Source organism: Pezoporus occidentalis, unplaced genomic scaffold (assembly GCF_034315485.1).
Source record: "Pezoporus occidentalis ecotype Australia unplaced genomic scaffold, CSIRO_AGI_Poc_V1 ctg18, whole genome shotgun sequence".
In the NCBI taxonomy this organism is placed as follows: Eukaryota; Metazoa; Chordata; class Aves; order Psittaciformes; family Psittacidae; genus Pezoporus; species Pezoporus occidentalis.
The window spans coordinates 7,130,334-7,143,737 of record NW_026913640.1 but is presented as its reverse complement, the minus strand read 5'-3'; the positions used below and the strand labels follow the sequence as shown (position 1 = coordinate 7,143,737).

Genomic DNA, 13,404 nt, shown 5'->3' with positions numbered 1-13,404 from the left:
GATTCAGCTAGAAACAACTTACTCAAGCTTTGGTAGTTTGGGCCAGTGAGTTGGAGGCATTTAATTCTAACTTTTTTTCCCCTGGTGTTTGCTTGGTTTTGATCAGAAACTTCAAAGGTAGTCTGGAAAGGAAAACTTATAATTAAGTTAATTTAAGCTTTATATTTGAAAGTTTACTAGGACTTGGGAGGGACTGATTCCAAATGATTTGTCAAGAGATCCGAATATACATGGTTTGTCTGAGTTATATATTATATCCTATAACACTACTATTCAGATTATCTAAATAGAAAGAGTAAAGAGTAGATATTTAGAAAGAATGTGTTAAGGAATAATGAGATTCAATCAAAAAGTCTAAATAGTCTTAGGAAGAGCAAAATCTCCTAGTAGAAGTTAGTCTGATTCCAGTCCCCAGTGGTAATCATGTAGCTTTGTATACAGTTTTACAATTTCGTAAATGAAATTGAGTGTAAAACTAAACATAGTGAGATATTTTTAGGTGACATAAAATAGAACTGCTAGAACCCCCATTGTCTGGGGAGGTTGCAGAAATCTGATATGATTCAAACTGGTAGGTTTGAAATAAAATGCCAGAAAATGTTCTATGTCGGAGGTAAATTAGAAAAAAATAAAAGGAAATACTTTTATACCTTTTGCCTACCAGCTTTATTAGGGTCCATATCTAGCAGGAGGACTGCACCGTACAGTGTATGAAACTGTACAGTTTCATATGTATGCTTTTCTTGGGTATTCCTAACTCCAGTGATTTGTCTGTCTCCCTCTTTTTTTAATTGCTAGGTCTAACACATGGAAGAAAACTTTTTTTTAGTGTATGGTTGTAGCTGCTTTCTTAGAATTGTTCATTTTCTGAGTACTTGAGTGCTTGTTGCTCTTCAGAGGACAGTAAAGATATTCTTAAAAAAAAGGAAAGAATTCTTAGAATGTCCAGTAAAATGTATCTGAAGGTGTTTATTGTTACTCTACCATTGCAAATTAGAAGCACTATAAAATACATATTGGCCATTGCAGAGCTCATCCATAAATGCTTTCTCGGTGGAAAACCTTGGAGAACCCTGAGTTTATTTCTAATAGTTCAAAGCTTTTTGCTGCAAGAGTTTTTCAGTGGATGGTGAATGACTTTGGTGGATGACTTGGGAAAAAGTTGCTTATATACATCAACCAGGGACATGTGGAGGAAACTGGTGGAAACCTTCTCTTAAGTTGCCCAATTAAAGATTTCCTGCAGTTTTCCCACTGGGAAGATGCCCTGTTCTTCCACTGAGACCATATACTGGAGAAGGAGGTCTTTCCCACCTACTTCCTTCTAAAAAAATCCTTTCCAGCGATTTGTTGTGCTCCTCTTGCTGTTTTGCAGTGTGCCCCTAATGCATCAAACCTAACTCCAAAGTACTCAAAAAAAAAAGAAAAATAAAGGGGGGGGGGGGGGGGGGGAATTGAGAAGAGAAAAGGGAATAGCAGCTCTTAGTAACTTGATAACTCTTAAGAAATAGTGACATAAAAATCAAATAGATTGAAAATTCTTGATTATCAGTTTCTGGAATTCAGTCCCCACATTATTACATATTGTTGAGTGAAGTTTTTCTCTTTGCAGCCTGTCAATTGTATTAGGTGTCCTTTTGCAAATGAATGGAAATAATTTCTTTAAACAGCTAAATTTGGGATAAATAACCAACTGTAATTATATTCCTTGTCTAGTAAAATATTGCGCCTCCCTGTGATCCGCAGAACTATTAAACTTGCTTCCAACAGTTTGAGAATTGTTAGAACTGGAGTGGACTGAGTTTCTGAAATTCTTAGTGGCTAAGCAACGTTTCATGCCTCACTGATGGTCATTAACCAGCTCTGTTTTATTTGGTAACAGAAATGCTAAGCCTTTGAAGATCAGTGCACTCTCTTCGGCAATTAACTTTGTTCACCTTAGCTATGAACCTTAATATCAAAGTGCTTCTTTGCTGTTTTTGTAACCGAGTAAGTGCCTTTATACTTCACTTGTTCCAGTTTCTGCACTTTCACATGACTGACCTAATTAAAAAACAGACAGCTCAATAATTCTACCATAAGCTAGTTATAATGAAACTGTGGGAGTCCTTGAAGCCCTTTATCATTCAAATACACAGTGGTTTCATGAATAAAGTGGATGACTAAGTATTACTTATAGAAGTAAGGGAGATTATTAGCAGTGGAAGACACATTTGAACTTGCTGAAAGGATGGCTTTTGTCTCTAGAAAGACCTACTCTCAGTAATAATTACACTAGGTCTTCATTTTATTCCAGCATTCTCTTGTTGTTCATGCTTTCAGTGACTGAATAGCTTGCTACTGCTTGTTAATCCCTACAGGAATGTGGCTTTGGATATGGGGAGGATGCACAGTGCATGACATGCAGGCCAAACAGATTCAAGGAAGACTGGGGCTTTCAGAAGTGCAAGCCTTGTCTGGATTGTGCATTAGTTAACCGGTTTCAGAAGTCCAACTGTTCTGCCACCAGCAATGCACTATGTGGAGACTGTTTACCAGGGTAAGTCTGTTTCTGAAGATGAGACTTGGATAAAATCAAAACTAGTTTGCTTAACATTTGTTTGTTCATGTTTTCAAGATGAATATTTGTATCCTTCATGTATTTATGAAGGTCCTCGGTTCTAATCTTGGCCTTTTCATTTAGAAACACTTATTAAAGCCTTGGTATTATGTTAGTTTAAGTCATGGTGCAACCCCAGGTGTTAGATGTTATTCACAACCACTTTTGATACTACCCGAAACCACATGGTGGATAGATTTATGCTGTTATTTCATATTAATAGGTATGTTTTGTAGGGCTTATTTGGCTGTCAGTAGGGAGATTTTTCTTGTGGTGTAAACAATATAGGGTAAATTTTGGTAAGACAAGAAAGGAATGAAAAAAAAGCCAGAATAAAACATGAATTTGGGGGGGGGCGGGGGGGGGGGGAAGCTGAGAATGCTTTTCACTATTCTGGTCTAGAACGTATTCTAGATATGTGTATAGACTATGTGTTAAAATGAGAGCTATTTCCACAACCTGCTTTTACTGGCAGCAAAGTTGGAAACATGAGGAGGGAGGGAGTCATGGCCAGGAGTCATATCTGGTCTGGGTGTTTTGGGGAACAGAACTGTAGGACACACCTGTCCGTCAGTTTAGATGCTGCCTAAGCATCACTGTAGTCAGTAAGCTCTTCAAACATAAACTCAAAAATAAAGTTCTTGCAGGGTCTTTACAATAAAATGTCTCCTTGGGTATGACATCCACTTTTTTTTTTTTGTTATGTTTTTATATTAATTTCTTTAGAAATAAGTAGCTGGCTAGATTGCTTGCTTTACAGTTTCATTTTATGGTTTGCCTGTTACTGCTTGTAGCCTCCCATTGCTATTACTTACCTGAACCATCTGACCAATACTTCTGTTCACAGTAGCAATTTTTTAATACCTTGAAATGCTGCTATCTAAGATTTTTGAAGTCTGCATTTAAGTGAGAATATAGAAACAAAGTGGAGAATTGGATAATGTAGATTGGAACTCATGTGGTCACTTTGTTAATTTGCATTCATAGTCCATGCACATTGTGATTTTGGTTGGTGGTGAAGATCTTCCTAGATGAGCAGCAAGGGTCAGAGAGGGATTACTGGTTTATTGAAACATAATTCTGAAAAAACATATTTACTGTTCTACAAAACAAACAGAATAATCTTATTTTCTGAAGATTTTGTCACACAGCATGTTAAACTTTATTGGGGAGGTGATGCTTTTCTGTGCACATACGTAAGTGAAGCAATTTATGAGTTTTTCTCTAACTCAGAGAAGGAAAAAAGTATCTTGGGGATTCTAGCTGGAAAGCACAGGTATCTGATCCATTATATACTGTTAGTGGTGATAATTACCTTGCAAAATCTTGTTTCTTTTAGGAGCATTATATAAATTAATCATTTCACTTTTCTTTTTTAAAATGTGTAAATAAGCCTGCATTATACTTATCTGTTGTGATGTACGCAGAAAATTTACACAATTTGTACTGATTTACATCACAAATTTTACTGATTTACACAATTTGTACTGATTTACATCACAAATTTTACTGATTTCAGTCTGAAGTCTCCAGAACTGTTTATTTCTTATGTGAATACAAGATTATAGTGACTATGCATTTGAACTAATAGATTTACAATTTTTTCCTCAATTGTCTTTAGATCTACTGCCATATTATTAATATCTACTGTAGTTTTGTTTGCTTTTATTTTCTTCTATTTCCTGATCATTTGCTCTGGGACACAGATTGACAAAAGTTTGCACTAACGGAGGATCTTGTTAAAACACCTGATTAATTTTGTGAGGAAAAATAACTGGGTTTGATTCACTTTTTTTTTATTCACTTATCTTCTAGATTTTATAGGAAGACTAAGCTCGGAGGCTTTCAAGATATGGAGTGTGTTCCTTGTGGTGATCCTCCTCCTCCCTATGAGCCTCACTGTAAGTGCTGTTTTCCTGCCGTTGGAATGGGACTTTTATGCTTTAGAATGTTTTCTGGTTTAACTCAAAAGCTTGGCAAAAAACGACAGCCATAGCTATGAAGAATTCTTTTAGAGACTTACTATTTTGTAAGTAAATAGTTTTGTTAACACATTTCAGCAGGTCCAACACTGTCATGGCAAAGTTCCATCATATAACCACTCACTTGAGGATAGACATTCCTGTCATACCATGTGTTTAGGGAGTCTCGACTCCACTTCTGATGTTGTCGTATTAATTTTAGTTTCTGGTTTCTTTTAATGCCAAAAGAGAGGCAGTCTTCCTAGACCCTGTGCCTATTATCAGGTAGGCCTCAGTGAGCATGAATTCTTTCCTGAAACCCAAAAAGGGTGATCTGTTGATACCTTTAGAAATAACTTTATTACCAAGGTTACAGCGAGAGAGAGCAATGTAGATAAATATCTTTATAGTGCTATATACATTTAGAAGGAAATGAGTAATCAGTGTCTCTGGTTTTGGCCAATGAGGGGATTAGAATCTCTTCATTCTGCAGCAGAAGCCTTTTATTACTTCTTCCAGGACTGTTGACCATCTACATCCCATCAAGATTTTAATCAATAAAAGGAGTGAATTATTCTTGTTTCATATATTGCTCTCTAGTTCAGAATATAAAAAAAAAAAATTGATACAATATACTCTTGTGGAAAACCTTGGGTTTACTTGTTTGTTTCTGTAACTGTGAATTTATGTTTTGGGAGGGTTTTTTTCCCCTGTTCCAAACAGAAACAATTCTTTTATAGAACAAATGAATTGTCAAGTTCCTGAAATACTTCATGCTACTTTATTAAAGATACAGTTTCTTATACACAAGCTTTCTTTTCTGAACTGTGCTGGAGTAAAATATAACCAAGTATACGCTATTGTGATTTAGAATCATACCTCTAAATCAGTCTATATATTGTATTAAGAATTCTTCAGCATTTCATATATTGCTTAGATAGTAATTTTTCAAACTTCCTTTTTTTCTTTCCATTCTAGTTTTAGTGCTTTTTGCTGAATAAACTTATAAACCCAGAATTTCAGACAGTGTCTTTAATAGTCAAAAGTTTTTATAAATGTGGCTTCCTGTCTATTTCTCTTATGGTTGGAGAGAATTTCATTATATATCTCTGCATCTGAATAATTTAATTTTCATTAAAGATTGCAACATAGATTACTATAAAAAGAATAACTTAAAATGCTTGCAGCAGTAACATCTGCCCATGTATAGCATAAACACAGAAAGTCAATTGAAACTTTTTCAACTATTTTTGTACTGAGAAAACATACTTTCTCTAAACATTTTAAAGATATTATATTCTGCATAGCAGATACTGTGGCATTTGATGCCAAGAATGAACTGCTGATTTCGACATACTTGGGCAAATCACTTCAAAATCAGTCAGTTGCAGAAGGTATTTCTAGACAGAGTTTGAACCCAGACAAACAATTTAATACATATAACTTTTTTTTTAGTCTCTCCAATTGATCGAATTAAGTATTATCCCCTTTCTTTGTTTTTACTCTCTTTTTATTTACAATAAAGTTAGTGAAATGTGAAGTGTAAGAGTGTTATTCTGATCTCATAAATCCATTTTACGCAGTTTTTCCTTTTGTTTGTTTCCTTCTAAGAAAACATGCTATTCAAACATGAATTCCTCTTTCTTTGCTTTCTTTGTTTCCATCTTTTCAAAAATCACCAATTTGGGGGTTTTGGGGTTGTTGGTTTTTGTTGTTTTTTTTTTTTGTTTGTTTGTTTTTTTTGTTTTGTTTTGTTTCTTTGTTTTTTTTAAAGATGGTGAAAAGATTATTTATAAATCTTTTGAAAAATCTCAGAATTACTTAGTTCATAGTAATTTGGCATTTGTAATTAAGTCTAAGCTTGAATCCTAAGGAAGCTACCACTAATTTTAAGTGGGCAACAAACAACCTTCTGGGGAAGACCATTTTGTGTGTCACCAACCGTTACAATCTTAAATAACATGAGGTACAATTACCGTATGTCACTGTAGTTTTTAGAAGTCTTTTGTTTGGAATTTGTATATCGGTTCTGTTTGAGGTTTAAAATCAAAACGGTGGAAATAGGCAGTTTTAAGAGAAGTCAAAACATGATTTTATAAGGAATTATAAATGACGTGTGAAAGCAACCTTTTTGCGCCTCATGCTGAAAATGTTTGCTGTTTATTTCAGTGATCAGTTTATTTTGATAGTTAACATGTTTAAGACTTGAAGATAAATGGAGACAGATCATTAGGTGCATGGGGCAAGTTCTCAATGATCAGATGGCTGTTCTAATTCTCTGCCTTTCTTATCCTTCTTTCTTTTCACTGTGAAACAGAAAGTCAAATATTAGTGCAGCTCTTACATTACAGATGAAAAGGAAAAGTTTAAATGTCCTGTTTCAATGAATTAATTGTCCTGTGAGGTGTGTGGCAATCTTTTGTTTGCTTAAGAGCACAAAGGCTCACAGCCCCCTACCTGCACTAAAGGTTCATGTAAAAGCTGAGACATGGATCAAGTTCTTTCAGCACTAGTAGCAGTTGATTATTACCCAGTTAGCTATAAATCTAAATACTTGCTTTTATCTTCTTCTTTTCTGTAGACATTTTAAAACAGATCTGGTTTAAATATTTACTCGTGAAAAAATGAGTTTGTGAATTGCTAGAGGCAAAGTTGAAAGGATTCTATAATGAACAAGTAAGAAGAGTATTAGAGGCAAGGAGAATTGCTATCAGCTTTGTGTAAACTTTAAAGGAGACACAATGACTTATGTGTGTTTTTAGGATGTCAGAAAATTAAATACACAATGGTATAGTTATATTTTAATTTGCTTAGTTCAAGTAAATAAACTGTAAATACCAATCTATATATAGCATCAGCATCTAAATATTAGCTCAGAAATGAAAATATGGTTTTAAAGTTACTATTTATGTTCACTTTGTAAACTGAAGATAGTTTTTCTCACCTGAAGATTTTTTATTTTTTTTTTTTTTTTCCCCTAAATTGAATTATAGAAAAGGAGTCCTTTGAATTGGGAACTCAAGTGAAAACTGCATCAATCAAAGATGTGATTTCTGAGTAGGCTGTCCCAAACTGGTATCTGTTCAGCAAAGGAACAGTGACATAGTTACAGTTCAGTGACTGTTTTCTCAGCACAAATTTAGGCTTGTGAAGTTCACCCACTTGTCTGCTCAGGCCAGTGTTGTGCTGCCCTAATGGTTATGTTTAAATTGTTAATGAAATTCCTCAGTAAAATAGATTATGAATCTATACATGATGTAGAAAGAATTAAAATGACTCTCCTTCTAAGGTTATTTTTAAATCTAATGAGTTTGTTAACTTGGGGTGGCACAAGTGAAGAATTGAGGTGGGAAAGGCTAGGGTAAGAAGCAGATCTTCCAAAGATATCATTGCTTTCTTTGAGCAAGGATTATGCTTTCAGCTAGTCTGTCTTAGCAAAAAACAGACATTAGAAACCATACTCCTTATCTTCTCTTGGTCATAAGAAGATGGCAGTTTAAAATTAAAGCAATAGAATTATTGCTTGGCTATGTCATCTATTCCCTCAAGTTTTTCCTGTTGTATTTTTCAAGTCAAAATACAAGAACAGTATCAGAACCACCAGAATCCTTTAGCCTCTGAACAGGTTTTACTAAGCAGAAGAACCTGTGACATTGAACTTTTTCAAGCTGCATTAAAAAATTGTTCCTATCAATCTGGCATTCTTGGTCCAGCCTGGACCAATCTACAGTCCTTGGTGTTCCCCTCTCATGTCCAAATTCAGTCTAGAATTTGGCTGTACAAACAGTTAAATTGTAGGAGTTAAGGAAGAGAGGAAATGAATGCCCATGTGCCAGGAGCATTTTACAGCCAAATCACCACCAAAAGAACAACTTTGCCTTTTCTTTTCCTTTCTTTTTTTTTTTAAAAAAACTTTTTTCTTTTTTTTCTTTTACTTTTTTGTCACTTTTTTTTTCACTACCTGCACTCTAAAATAATAATATTTTCACAGTACGTTCAGCCCAACTCATTCTTCCTTCTCCAGCTTGTCTTCATGACATAAAGAAAGAAGCATGGGAAGCTGAGTGGAGACAGGATAGGGGCAGGATACCATTCTGCGTGAAGCTTGGGAAACAAGCCTCTACATGTTCCAGGAAATAAACAGATTCTTTGCTTCACTGAAGCAGAAATGTTTGCGGAATAAGTCACAGCAGTGGAAATATCTATGGTTTCATTGTAACATCATATGCCTTTGAAATAAACTTGCACATGAGTCTAAAATTGCTACTTTTTTGCCATGAACCATGTTTTGAGATACTGATTTCGGTGGTAGTGGTTTCAAATATCTGAAACTAGAAAATAAAGAATTTTTACAGAGATGAGAAGTAAGAGTAAAGGCTGCAGCTTGTTGAGAGAAAATACATATAACAGGTCATAGTGGAAACATTGCATTTTCATGAGAGGCATCCATATCTTACCTGCTTTATGGAATTTCTTTCTACAGCACTTTGACTGCCTCTAATGAGATTGTTGCAAAGCTCCCCAGACAGTTTTCTTCTGTAGGTTACTTATTATTATTAATTTGCTTCTGTATGTTTACAGAATTGTTTTTCTGAGAATCAAATGCAATTGTTCTAAACTGCAGCTGAGTCTCAGTCTTTAAATCTACGAAGTATGTCACTTCCCTAATGAAAGGTGCTATTTAAGGGGTGAAATCTGGTGTTATTTCATTCTTCCTGGTGTTTAAAGTAGGTAGCAGAGGAACAGTGAGATCTGGTATAAACGTACCTATTTACATTTACAAGATTAGGATGTGTGATTTTGTAAATTTTCATGTGAGTGCAATGGGTATTTGGGGTATGCAAGGACTGTACTTCAGAACAAAGATAAAAAGCTGGAAATTACAGTCTGCAGAAAAATACTGTAGGGTGACAAAATACATGATTGAAAGTAAAGGGAGACTGGGGGCTTGTTGGCTACATATGTATTCTGTAAAATACTTTTGCTAGTAGTAAAAGAAAAAACCTCCCACTGTCTCAGCTTTGCTGGAGTTTTATACATTATTTCATTAAACATAAATACAGCCTTTTAACTTGAGAGTAATTTTTGGATGGCATTCAATTCCACATTAGTTCCTCTGTTTACATAGTGGAATTTTTATTTACTCGTACCACTTTCTTCCTTCTGTTTACAGAATTTTGTGATTTGAAAGCTGTCTGACTCCAGTTAATGTTTTTTTCCAGCTATTGAGTGTTTCTCTAATTTTTATTTGGTTGCTTCATACAGTAAACTTTGTATTACTAATGCAAACCAGTGTCTGAAAGTAGGCTGCATATATAGCAACTGGCCACTGAATGTATATAGCATGTGAAAACATTTTTAATTATTTGGTTCTCTTCCAACATGTATGTCCATCTTATTTCAGTATTTTGCCTGATTTGGGGTTGCATCATAACATCTCTCATAATCCTCTTGGCCATGCTGGACACTGATAGAAAGCATCTGGAATACTGTACAAACCTTTCATTTCACAGTCATGAGGAGTGCCAACTCATTTAAGTACAGCTAATAGCATCAATAGCTTATAAATATCAGTACTGCTTTATTATAGAGACATTAGTTTTCCATTATCTTATAACTGAGATGTAGTAAGTCAGTCTGATGTTTTCCATATGTGACCTGATGGTGGAGTAACTTATCTTCAGGAAGTCTGAAACAAAATTGACTAGGTGTTTCAGAGAGCTGAGAATTGCTATTCATGTCTTATAAAGTTTATTACAATGTTACTTCTTTCACTCATTGTAGATCAAAGAGTTAACCTAGAAAACCTAAATGTTTTCAATTCCTTGTTCTTGGTAATTTTGATGCTTCTGACCCACTGGGGAAAGTGGGTCAGAAAGTGGGAATGTGTAATTTAGAGTCAAACAGTTCTGTTTCTTCCTATTCTGGATTTGCATCACATGCTGGGCTCCCCTCCTAAAACAAAAAGTTGCAAAGGTGGCAGATTTTCTTTCTTTTAATAACAGAGATGTTGCCACTAAAATTAGTTATGATAGTTCTGAAACATTACTTAATGGATAAGAAATTTAAATTCATTACATAGTTCAATTATGTTCCATAGATTTCTCCTTGCCTAGCTCAGAGAGGTTTTTTTTACATATGCATTCCCAGCTTACTTTCACTAGCTCCTGTTGTTTGTACCTCATTTCTGTGCCTGTACCTGTAGAAGTACTTCATTATGTAGCTTACTATCGCTAAATATATATTACTACTCCTCTTTGTCCTATTAAAATAAAAGGCACAGAGTGCACTAAAACATGGGGGGGAGGGGGGGGGGGGCATGACACAGAGAGATTTTCAAGAGAAGAAAATTAGAAAATTTAGCTTAAAATTGTTGAAATGGTATTGCAAGGAGGTACTAATTACAAACCCATCAGAATTTCTGTGTAGGCAGAAAGATACGTTACTAAGGATATGGTAAGACAAAGGAACCAAGATTTGGAAGCCAAAGCACTTGGGGCTTCCAGTCATTCTAAACTGTCAGACTTCTGCCAACTTTCTTGCACTATCCTTAAATACCTTTTTCCATGCAGTTTTGTTTTTTGCAGAAGAAACTGTTTTATCAGAAAGATTTCTAATCATGTGCAATATAGCTTAGTGCTGCAAACCTGTAGGTGTGAGAGTAGTTCTAATGAATTGATTCATTTACTATTAACTTCTGTAGAACAGAAGTACTCAGTATAGCATGTCTGCTGTATTATGAAAGATTTCTCATTTGAGTCCATAGTAAAAAGATAGCAACCTGAACAACTTCAGCAATTCTAATGACTGATATTTCCTGATCTTCGTTGAAGCTTTTATAGTGACAGTGAATAGGGTCACTTATTTTGTGCCTGCTACCTCAAATCTAACAAATTTCTTTACACACTGAAATTTTATTTCACGAAGTGAGTTTCTAGTAATTCAGTTCAAGCTACAAACTAAAAGAACTTGGCTAGTAATGAATGCTTTAAAAGTATGCTTAGTATAGGTAGTGTTAGCCTTGTCAAGTTAGGCCTTAAATATCCAAATAGGCCCAGAATCCTGGCTCCAGTACTACATCACCAATTGCCCTGCTTGACAACTACCTAACTGTAAACACTTAAAAGCCCAAGGGACCTACAACCATTCACAGACTGTGGTTTCAGGGGTATTCCGCTGATTGTGGGGCCAGGTGGCTTGGATGCATTGCAGTTTTAGATGAGGCCAAAATGACTGTGGTTCATCTGCTTTCCCCAGACTGCCCTGGAAGTAAATGCATATGCACGGACTGGGCAGGATGCCCTCAATGGATTCCTAATTGGGGTTTACAGTCCTCATTATCACAGTCAATACAAGAGGTAATGGAACTGGAATTTAAGGAGTCACCTATGAAGTTCTTTGCACACTGAAGTGTACAAACTTTTCTTGATAATCTTCTTTCTCCTTGTCAAGTTGACTAACAGCTAACAGTGTGTTGGCTTCTTGTCTTTACTCTTTGATTCTTACATCACAAGTATGTTCCCATCACAGGTAGGTATACATGCAGCCTACATGGTACAAAGCTTAGCACTGCAGGGTCTATACCTAGTTGTAATCCTAGTTTCATGCCTTATCAGGTTAAGAAGTTTGAATATGGCTTAATTGTTCTAGGTATCTTTAGATAATTACATTGTTCACAATTCTCTCATTCTGACTGCAACCATGGTGATTTTTAAATAATAAATTCCAATTTTAATACTTGGAGCTTTTGAAAAAGAGGGAAAAAGCATATCTGCTGTCTATGTTGTTTCAATATGCTGAAGATAATATAATAGACTATTCTCTAATTGAGTAGAATTTTTTTTTTCAAATAATTAAGAGTTTAAGGTTCCTTCCAACCCAAACCATTCTATGAATTTGAGATGTACTTTTGAAGTAAAGCTTAAGCAATTAGCAAATTTCCATTTAAATTATTATATGACTAATCAACCAAACTTTCCTCCTTACTTCCTGCTTTGTGTTTGTGTGAACTACAGGTGACTGGGTCAGACTTTCGATTTCAATTATTTTGCTCCTTAATCTCAAATAATGGGCAGACCTCTGTTTCGCTTCTCACAACCTTTGTATTATTAGATGCACTGAGGCTGACCAGCAAATCCTAGAGGAGATCTGCTGATAGCATCCAGTTGAAATTTAAAAAGATGAATATGGCTCTGTAAAGGCTCTGCAAAATTTAGCAAAAATTAGTGCATACCATAACTGGAAGAAAAACATGAATAGACAAAAAGTTTACCTCTGTGTTTTATTTTATCAGGTTTGGGGTGGGTTTTTTTTCTTTCTACCATCTCCCCATCCTCCTCCAATAAAAAGTATGATCAACAGGAAGGAAAGTAACTACAGTTTTCCAGAAACTGGCTTATAAGTAACAGGATGAAACTTGGTAGTTGTAAATTCAAATGTAGCATAAGGAATACATTTTAAATAAGATTTCTTGAACTGAAAAAGTTTAATGCGCTGCTCCATGCACTACAATGAGTAATCCTCTACATCAGGGAATGAACTTGCACAAAAGAATCATTAAGAAAAACTTTTCTGTATTAACTGGTGTGGATATTTTACCTTTTCATTCAGAAGAAGTATTGTCTTTTTTTAGTTTCCTTGATTGTAATTGTGTTTGTACTTCTTAAATGAAAAGATTTTCTGAGCAGCTGTAAAAACACAAAATGTCCCTCAGATACTAATAAATATTTCTGTGGCATATGCAAGATCCAATGGTTCATTAACGGTTCATTAACACAGACTTTGTAGTAACAGTGCAAAACCAAACAAAATTCGGATTTGATACATATTTGTTGGTAGTATTTC

General features: G+C 35.0%; 1 protein-coding gene across 3 annotated transcripts in view; it reads left to right on the top strand.

Annotated features, from left to right (window-relative positions):
- TNFRSF19 (TNF receptor superfamily member 19) overlaps positions 1 to 13,404 on the top strand; it is a 62,258-nt gene that overhangs the window by 22,678 nt on the left and 26,176 nt on the right. For 2 of the 3 annotated variants that reach the window (XM_062615199.1, XM_062615200.1), the window contains 2 exons: positions 2,361 to 2,539; positions 4,415 to 4,500. In XM_062615199.1, the coding sequence (XP_062471183.1) occupies positions 2,361 to 2,539; positions 4,415 to 4,500 (265 nt within the window). Of the gene's footprint in view, positions 1 to 1,882; positions 1,990 to 2,360; positions 2,540 to 4,414; positions 4,501 to 13,404 lie in introns of all 3 variants that reach the window. The other variant, XM_062615201.1, reaches the window with a different exon arrangement.